Genomic DNA, 9,965 nt, shown 5'->3' on the forward strand with positions numbered 1-9,965 from the left:
AAGGTTGTGTGGGTTCTTTGAACCTTGGCAAGACAAGACTTCAGTGACTCCAAAGACATGCTGGTAGGTAAATTGGATCTCGTCCAAATTGGCCCAGTATATATGTATATATGTGTGTATGACTGTGTGTCCCTAGCGTGTCATGATCCTACGGGGTAAAAATGACCGCACCAGCCAAGTAGATACTGGCTGGAAAAAGCGCCCAGAGGCGATTCAGTTCGCATGCGTTGCGCTATACAAGTCATTCATTCACTCTCCCACACTCTGAAGGAATACGGCTTCTCCTCTTTGTGAGACCTCTGATTTCTGTAGAAAATATTTCCTGCAGTTGGCACAGCAATATGGCTTCTCTCTACAGTTACATAGTTAGTCAGGTTGAAAAAAGACACAAGTCCATCCAGTTCAACTGTAAAATTGTGGATTTTTGATCGTTGACAGTTCTAATTGCTGAGGATAACATTTCTCATACTCGGGATGGAAAAATAGTTAATTCAGTGTGTGACACATTTGATGTTCAGTGAGTTGAGACATCCACGAAAAACATTTTCCACACTCAGGACAGGAAAATGGCTTCTCACCTGTGTGAAACCTTTGATGTGCATTAAGATTGGACTTCTGTGAAAAACATTTCCCACACTCAGCACAGAAATACGGCTTCTCCCCCGTGTGAGATCTTTGATGTTTAACGAGTTCTGAGTTTTGTTTAAAACATTTCCCGCATGTGGCACAGGAATACGGTTTCTCGCCCGTGTGCAATCTCTGATGTTTGGTAAGACTAGTCTTTTCAGAAAAACACCTCCCGCACATTAGGCAGGAATACGGCTTCTCCCCCGTGTGAGTTCTTTGATGTATAACAAGGCCTGTTTTCTGTGAAAAACTTTTCCAGCACTCAGGGCAGGCATACGGCTTATCCCCCGAATGCAATCTCTGATGTCTGGAAAGACTGCCCCTCTGTGAAAAACATTTCCCGCACTCAGGGCAAGAATATGGGCTCTCCCCCGTGTGAGATCTTTGATGTGAAGCAAGGTGTGATTTCTGTGTATAACATTTCCCACAGTAAGTGCAAGGATACAGATTCTCCCCTGTGTGTAGTTTTTTATGTCTTGTAAGACAGGACTTCTGTGAATAGCATTTCCCACACTCAGGGCAGGAAAATGTCCCCGTCCCCTGAATTCTAGCTCCATTCCTCACAGTATGAGGTTGCTCAGAGTCAGAGGGATTGGATGGTCTATCCACACTGTGAAGTCCTCCATCCATAGCTGAGCTCATTGTCTTTTCTCCTGCACAATCTCTTGTGATGTCCTCATCCTCCATTTTACAATCTGGAGATAAAGTGAGACGATCCTTCGAGGGTTTCTTGATGGCGTCTCCTGGAAAAATATAAAACATTGATCATTAGATATGGTAGGTTTATTACACATAAAGCAGAGGTCCACTCGGAAAAAAATTTTTTAAACGGCAGCAGCTACAAATACTGCATCTGCTGACTTAAAAAAATGGACACTTACCTGTCCAGCGCACCTGCGATGTCGGCGACCGAGCAATCGCTCGTCTCACGGCTGCCCCTGCCGCCATCCACAGTGAGGGAATCAGGAAGTGAAGCGTTGCAGCTTCACTACCTGGTTCCCTACTGCGCATGCGCAAGTAGTACGACACGCCCTCACTGGTCTACGCTCTCCTAGGACCAGCATGTTTCCCAGGAGACAGCGGAGGGGGGGGGGGAGTGGCGTGACAGGTATATGCTCCCCCCTGAAAGGTGCCAAATGTGACACCGGAGGGAGGGTTCCGAAACTGCGCTTTAAATCAAGATTCCATCTTGGTAAATATTTTCTGTGGATGTCCAAACCAGCTGGGAATATTCCATTCTTCAGTAAAAGAGCGCTTGGCCCCCCTCCCAGATCACTTCTACATTTACACAGGCTTCTCTGAAGAGGAGGAACCAATGGGGACTGGGATGTGCATGCTTCTTACATAGCCACAATCACTGGGTCATGTGATCTTTGATAAACCAGAGGGTTTAAAGTTCAGACTTGCAGACCCTTAAGCATAGGACTAGGCTTCTGGCGATATGCAGCACTAGAGGGAGTTTGCAGCAGTATGTTCTGGAAAGTTAAGCATTCCAGTCTTTATGTTATTTCTTGAATTTGATCCCAACAAGACTGTAATTCGAGTTGTATGCTAACATTTAGCTATACGTTTTCTTGAAGAAGAGGAACCGACCTATGAAAGGCTCAATCTGTATTATCACATCTGTGCTACTGTAACTAGGAGTGAAACACAATCTAATACTGTCAGATGAAACCCAAAATGGATGTCAGTACAGTTTACTATTGGCTGATATCACTCATCTCCTGCAAACTTTGAACCAATCAATGTGCAGTAAAGCAGAGATAACAGACAGATATATTTTGGCTCACCTGTGCTGATCTCTGTAGGACTGTCCTCCTCTATAAATGTCCCCGTTATTTCATCCTCCTCCATAGACTGCTGATCATCCCTCACATATGTGTCTTCTTCTTCACCCTCAACTTTTATGTTCATCAGATCGTCATCCTAAACCAACAGAATGGCAGAAAATAACATCTGTAAAATAGAAGTATTTATGATATGAGATCACAAAATATCATCTTGTAGAGTCCACACATCATCTCCACATGTCAGAGTGTTCAATCACATTATGTTCCAGACCCTCAACTCTACCTACCTGATGATGGTGAGGGATGGTGTGATCTTCCTGTGTGGAATCCTGGAAATACAGAGGACGGGGACATCTCTCTGGGGGGTTCTCATTACTGGATCCATCTGTAGGAAACACACACACTGACTGAATACATTGTTTCTATGTGTTTATCAGATGATGGGGGATCTAGGTGGAGCCTCCGTACTGCTCTCTCCTTTACAATAATGTGCACCACCATACAGTTTGGGCCCCACTGTTAGCTGGCAATACAGAGGATGGGGGATCTAGGTGGAGCCTCCGTACTGCTCTCTCCTTTACAATAAATTCTCCTCTTACCCAGTGATGTGAGGGGTGGCTGACTGTCCATCATGACGTCCTTATAGAGATCCTTGTGTCTTTCTAAATACTCCCACTCCTCCATGGAGAAATAGACAGTGACATCCTGACACCTTATAGGAACCTGACACACACAATGATACAGTCACCATCCAGACACATCCCTTGTCTGTTACTGGATAATGTCCCAGAATTCCCGGCACCGCTCACCTCTCCTGTCAGCAGCTCCATCATCTTCTTGGTGACTTCTAGAATCTTCTCCATGTTGTGTCTCTCAGGTTTTAGGGAGTTACATGGAGGTACTGTGATGGTCATATGATCTCCTGACTTCACAAGAGGAAATCTCTGTATTGGAAAAACCAATAGGAATTATATGTTAGAATACCAGAATCCTCCTCACCTCTCTGGTCAGGTCTGTGTTTTATTAATAGAGAGAAGAGTGATGTCATGTGACCTCCCAGAATCCTCCACACCTCTCCGGTCAGGTCTGTGTTTTATTAATAAAGATAAGAGTGACGTCATGTGACCTCCCAGAATCCTCCTCACCTCTCTCGTCAGGTCTGTTTTTTATTAATAGAGATAAGAATGATGTCATGTGACCTCCCAGAATCCTCCTCACCTCTCTGGTCAGCAGGTAGATGATCTGGAGGGTGAGGTTTAGTATCTTCTCAATCATGTGACTCCCATTCTCCTCCATCCTCATTGATGTGGTCATGTGATCTATGTGGGTATCTCTGTAAATGGATAGTGGAGAATTATCTGGACGTATTGGTTGTACAATATTAGGATAAGGAGATACGGGGTTAATAGAAGGGCTGCCCCAGTGGGAAGTGGCACATGTAGATTGGGCTATAGTTTGGGCTATAGTGTTTTGTCCCCCAGCAAACCTGTTATATTTTGTCCTATACCCCTGATGATAATAGACAGTTTTTGTTTTGCCTCTGAACAATTTTTGCTACGTTTTATATCTACAGACAAGGAATGATCAATATGATCTTTAATTGTTACCTTTAGAGGGTACTAGAGGAGTTATTGTCAGCTGTGGGCAACATCTACTAATGCACACAGTATAAATACAGTAGGGGAGGGTCCTCTTCATCCTACTTAAAGCTGTACATGGTGTTCAGGGACCAGCACTGTTTTTATGGACATCATTAGCAGCAGTATACTTATGCAATGTCCCCCACAGGGGCGGACTGACAACTCATGGGGCCCCCGGGCAATAGGAGATAATAGGCCCCCGGGCAATAGGAGAATATGGGGCCCCCAGGCAATAGGAGAATATGGGGCCCCCAGGCAATAGGAGAATATGGGGCCACACAGTATACACACACAGACACACAATATACATACAGTATACATACACACACTGAAAAGGTACTGGAGAGGCGTGGCAGCTATAATCTTGGGATTTAAAAAAAAAACACAGATTTTTACATACTGTCCCTGCTTTTACTGAGGCTGGCAACCCTGATGGGGCCCCCTAGTGGCATGGGGACCTCGGGCAGTACCCGAGTGCCCGAATGGTCAGTCCGCCCCTGGTCCCCCAGGGTACATCACCAAACACCACTGACACTCTCTGCCACCCGCACAGGGTACCAGTGCCCTTCTCTCCCCCTACAAAGTACCAGATTCTCCCTTTCAACAGCAGAGTACCTGAGCACCAATGCCCCCTCACCTTTACTGAACATAATTAAAAATAACCACATACTGCAATAAAAAAACTCCTTTGTTGAAAAAATCCAACCTGTCATGTCATCCAGAGAAGATGTTGCTCCACGTCAATCATGAGTGCCATCTGAAAACAACCATGCTGCCCTGCCGCTGCTCCTGTCACAAATGACAGATCCGAGTCTAGCTTTGGGCCCGGATTCTTAAAGCACTTACGCCGACGTATCTTTATATACGCCGCGTAAGTGCTCAGATGCGCCGTCGTATCTCTGCGCCTGATTCTTGAAATAAGATACGCCTGAATTTTGGCTCCATCCGACCGACGTAAGTCTCCTACGCCGTCGTATCTTGGGCGCATATTTACGCTGGCCGCAAGGGGCGCTTCCATTGTTTTACGCATCGAATATGTAAATGAGCGAGATACGCCGATTCACAAACGTACTTACGCCCGTCACAGTAATCTACGCCGTTTACGTAAGGCGTACGTCCGGCGTAAAGTTAAGCCACATAAAGCAGGTGTAAGTCATGTTAGGGTATGGACGACGGAACAGCCGTCGTATTTTAGGTCGTTTACGTAAGTCGTACGTGAATGGGGCTGGGCGTAGTTTACGTTCACGTCGTAGGCATTGAGCCGTCGTATCTTAGGGAGTATATGCGACGTGATTCTGAGCATGCGCGCGCATGCGCCGTTCGTTCGGCCCTTCATTTACATGGGGTCACGCTTCATTTTAGTAGATCACGCCCACTACCTTCCTACTTTGAATAAGGCGGGCTTGCGCCGGCCAATTTACGTTACGCCGGCGCAACAAAGGGAGTAAGTGCTTTGTGAATACTGCTCTTGCCTCTCTATGTTAGGTCGGCGTAGCGCATACGAGATGCGTTACGCCGCTCTAAAGATGCGCAGATCTACGTGAATCCGGGCCTTTGTATGTAAGCAAGACGGTGGTGGTCCCGGGCGGCATCATTGACAATATTTGTTAATGATTATATTTGGTCAGTGACATCACTCTGGATACCCACCTTCATCATCAGAAGGCTGACGTGGTGGTATTACTGGGTGTAAATAGAAAATAAGATCTTATTACCTCCTCTGCTGCCACTTCAAACAATGTCTTCTCTCTACTTCCTCCCGACTCACCTCTCACCCGAAACTTCCTCTTCATCCCTAACATCACTTCCTGTCTGTCTTCCATGGAGACTTCCTGTCTGGGTAGAAGTGAGATCACCACCTTGTGGAGCTCAGAGGAACTGCAACCTCGAAAAACGCCTCATAGTGTGAACAAGACCTTGTGCTGTGTGTGTATGTACTGTACTGTATATCCTTATAGATGTATACATGTCAGCTTCCTGATAAACTCTGGAGAAACTCGGGTTTGAAGGTTCTCTTCTGAGTATCCCTGCAATAAAGGCAAATCTCCCAGGATCGCCAAAAGATTCTCAAGTTGGCTAACCCTCTGGCTAGTAACAGCAATTCCTGTATATAAAACATTTACAGATTTTTGTGGCTTAGTGGTTAACACATTTGCCTTGCAGCCCCAGGATTGTTGGTTAAAAACCCAGCCACCTGTTTTCCCTGTGCTTGTGTGGGTTTTCTCCTAAACTCCAAAGACATTCTGGTTGGTTAACTGGCTCCTGTCTAAATGGCATTCTTATGTATGTATGCATGTGAGATAGGAACCATAGATTATAAGCTCCTTGAGGGTGGGGACTGATGTAGAGTAGAATACTGACAAAAAACACAAACTCCTGCGCACAAGTGGGATCCTTGATAATCAGTCAGATGTCTACATACAGTTCTCCTTAAATGTCCAAAAAAACGTAGTGACAGAGGCCTTGCTGCCCTTCATGGATGGGGGAATCCTGATAGAAGACAAAAAGGGAGAAAGAAAGGCGCACCAGCCTCGTGTACTACCGTTTGGCAAATTTTAATGGAATAATAAAATAATGAAAACTACTCACAAACAAGGAATGATAAAAGGCTTGTCAAACGATAATTGTAATTGAAATACCCCTCAAACCACACTCCAGACTGTAAGGGGGGGTGGCGAGGTGCGTTGCTGCTGGCTTACGCGTTTCGAGGTGACAGAGACCTCTTCCTCAGAGCCCAGCAGTCGAGTATGTGATGTAGAGTATGTGAAGAGTATGTAGAGTATGTAGAGTATGTGAAGCATTTTGTAAATTGATGACACTTCAAATGCCTGAAATAAATATAATAATTTTGTCGGGCAGCATGTCAATTGCAAGCTACCATTCAACTGGAGTTGCTTCAAATGGTCACGCCATTTACAAGACAATGTGTGCCCAGAAAAAGCTCCTAAGGAGGCATTTAAAGCGGATGTCCGCTGAAAAAAAAATTATTAAAAGCCAGCATCTACAAATACTGCAGCTGTTGACTTTTAATATCAGCACATTTACCTGTCCTGGAGTCCAGCGCCGTTCGCAGCAGAGGACGAGCGATCGGTGTGTGTGTTCGGCTCATCCCTACTCTCAGCCTATATGTGCAGCCAGCCATAATGCCCTGGCTCAGATTGCTTACTACACTCCTCTGTCACAATCTATCTCAATCAGCTCTCAAACCAAGGCCCAGCTAGCCCACACAGCTGTTATTTCAGGTACTTATATAGCGCCATCAATTTACGCAGTGCTTTACATATAAAGGTGGCAACCCTAGGAACTGAGCTGGAGCCAAGGAGGAACTCTGCGTGAACCAGGAAGTGTGTGTTGTCTGAGATACCATCAGGCTTGTGGTAGCATCCCTCTGCTCATCCCGAGCAGTGATATATTTCTCTCCCCCTTGGTGGGAGTTGAGCTGACCTTATCTATAAGGATATACAGTACACACACACAGCACAACGACGTGCTCAAGCTATAAGACGTTCTCAGAGTTGCAGATCCTCTGAGCTCCACAAGGTGGTGATCTCGCTTATACTGAGCTAGAACATCTCTATGGAATACAGACAGGAAGTGATGTCAGGTACAGACAGGAAGTTCCTGGTGAGAGGTGAGTCGGGAGGAAGCAGAGAGGAGGTAATAAGATCTTATTATTATACAGGATTTATATAGCTCCAACAGTTTACAACATAAGGACAGAATGTACAATTACTATATAGTATAATGCAGTAGGAATCAGAGGGCCCTGATATTTTCTTCATTGACACCCAGTAACCCATCCCCCGTCATGTCCGTCCTCTTCCTCCATAGTCACTGTGATGTCTTTTATCTCCAGGAGATGATGATACACACATATATAGTGTGGAAACCTACAGGGTCAGAATATTTCCCCACTTACAGGGCCGAAACATTCTCTTTATTCTGGAGTTGTGTCATCTTCTCACGTTAGCAGTCTCTTGTAACGAGGGATTCGGGTTGTGCTGAAACTCGCTTCCAATTTCCAGGATTCTAATTTTGATTTGAATTTGTGGGTGATTCGTTTTGGTGCTCAGCTTCAGATCCGAATCCTGATATGAAGTGAAACAAAACAATACATATACCCTAAAAAAAAAACTCCTATCATTACCACCCACGTGTGTTGACATCATCAAGTACAAAGATCAGAGTCCCTGCTAAAAAGTGATGGGCAAATGTCTGAATGGAAAGCACTACAAAATTATTATTATTATTATACAGGATTAATAATGTTCCAGCAGTTTACACAACCCTTTACAATGTAAAAAGGGAGACCGTACAGTTACAATACAAGATAATACAAATAGATTTGGAGGGCCCTGCTCATAAGAGCTTACAAGTGGTACAGGGTGGGGCAAGTGGTACAGAAGGTATACTTAATTATGGAGAATGAGCTGATGGAATTGATGAAGACCTGATAGGCTTCCTTGAAGAGGTGAGTTTTTAGGGATTGCCTAAAGGCAGCCAGAGTTGGCGATAGCCAGACAGATTGATGTAGAGCGTTCCAGAGTAAGGATGAGCTCTGGCGTGTTCGCATGCTACACGTGCAGAGCCCGCCAGGAAGTCTGCACGGCGCTGCACTAATCACAGCCAGGGAGACATTGTCCCGATGTTCGGCTGCAGAGATCGGGAAATGTCTCCCTGGCTGTGATTAGCGCAGCGCCGTGCACACTTCCTGGCGGGCTCTGCACGTGTAGCATGCGAACACGCCAGAGCTCATCCTTATTCCAGAGGCTGGGAGAGTCATGGAGACGAGCATGGGAGGAGGAGACGAGGGTGCTAGAGAGCAGGAGGTCTTGAGAGGACGGTTTGGTTGATATTTGAAGACTAGGTTAGTGATGTAGCTTGGGGCAGAGTTGTGAATGGCTTTGCATGATGTTGTTAGTATTATAAATTTAATTCGCTGGGCGATCGGAAGCCAGTGTAGGGATTGGCAGAGAGGGATGGAGGACACTGAGCGGAAGCCAGCTGAGGGATTGGCGGAGAACACTGAGCGGAAGCCAGTGGAGGGATTGGTGGAGAGGGGTAGAAGACCCTGAGCAGAGGAAAGTGGAGCGATTGGTGGAGGACACTGAGGGGAGGCCAGTGGAGTGGGGTGGAGGGATTGGCGGAGCGAAGTGGAGGATACTGAGTGTAGGCAAGTGGAGCGGGGTGGGGGACACTAAGGGGAGGCCAGTGGAGGGATTGGTGGAGAACACTGATTGGTGGAGGACACTGACCAGAGGCCAGTGGAGAGGGGTGGAGGACACTGATTGGAGGTATTGGGGGAGAGGGGTGGAGGACACTGAGCAGAGGCCAGTGGAGGACACTGAGTGGAGGTATTGGCGGAAAGGGGTGGAGGACACTGAGTGGAGGGATGGGTGAAGAGGGGTGGAGGACAATGAGTGAAGGGATGGGTGAAGAGGGGTGGAGGACACTGAGTGGAGGGATTGGTGGAGAGGCATGGAGGACACTGAGCGGAGGCCAGTGGAGGGATTGGTGGAGGACACTGAGTGGAGGTATTGACGGAGAGGGGTGGAGGACACTGAGTGGAGGTATTGGCGGAGAGGGGTGGTGGACACTGAGTGGAGGGATTGGTGGAGACGGATGGAGGACACTGAGTGGAGGGATTGGTGGAGAGGGGTGGAGGACACTGAGTGGAGGGATTGGTGGAGAGGGGTGGAGGACACTGAGTGGAGAGGGGTGGAGAACACTGAGTGGAGGGATGGGTGGAGGACACTGAGCGGAGGCCAGTGGAGGGATTGGTGGAGAACACTGAGTGGAGGGATGGGTGGAGAGGGGTGGAGGACACTGAGCGGAGGCCAGTGGAGGGATTGGTGGAGAACACTGAGTGGAGGGATGGGTGGAGAGGGGTGGAAGACACTGAGCGGAG

General features: G+C 46.9%; 1 protein-coding gene across 1 annotated transcript; it reads right to left on the bottom strand.

Annotated features, from left to right (window-relative positions):
- Positions 1 to 222: 222 nt before the first annotated feature.
- Positions 223 to 2,701, bottom strand: LOC120935909 (gastrula zinc finger protein XlCGF17.1-like). The gene is made up of 2 exons (XM_040347939.1): positions 2,418 to 2,701; positions 223 to 1,370 (listed from the first exon to the last, which is right to left on the bottom strand). Exons 1-2 carry the CDS (start codon positions 2,539 to 2,541, stop codon positions 487 to 489), a joined length of 1,008 nt encoding a protein of 335 aa, XP_040203873.1. The 5' UTR covers positions 2,542 to 2,701; the 3' UTR covers positions 223 to 486.
- Between the last annotated feature and the right edge of the window lie 7,264 nt (positions 2,702 to 9,965).

The sequence above is a fragment of the Rana temporaria genome, chromosome 4, assembly GCF_905171775.1.
Source record: "Rana temporaria chromosome 4, aRanTem1.1, whole genome shotgun sequence".
NCBI classification, from domain to species: Eukaryota; Metazoa; Chordata; class Amphibia; order Anura; family Ranidae; genus Rana; species Rana temporaria.

What these genes read in the sequence shown, in the direction of transcription:
- LOC120935909 (XM_040347939.1), bottom strand. Translation starts at nt 2,541, where the DNA reads ATGAACATAAAAGTTGAGGGTGAAGAAGAAGACACATATGTGAGGGAT. An exon ending in TCCTACAGAGATCAGCACAG is followed by an intron (nt 1,371 to 2,417) that starts GTGAGCCAAAAT and finishes ATATTTTTCCAG; the next exon opens with GAGACGCCATCAAGAAACCC.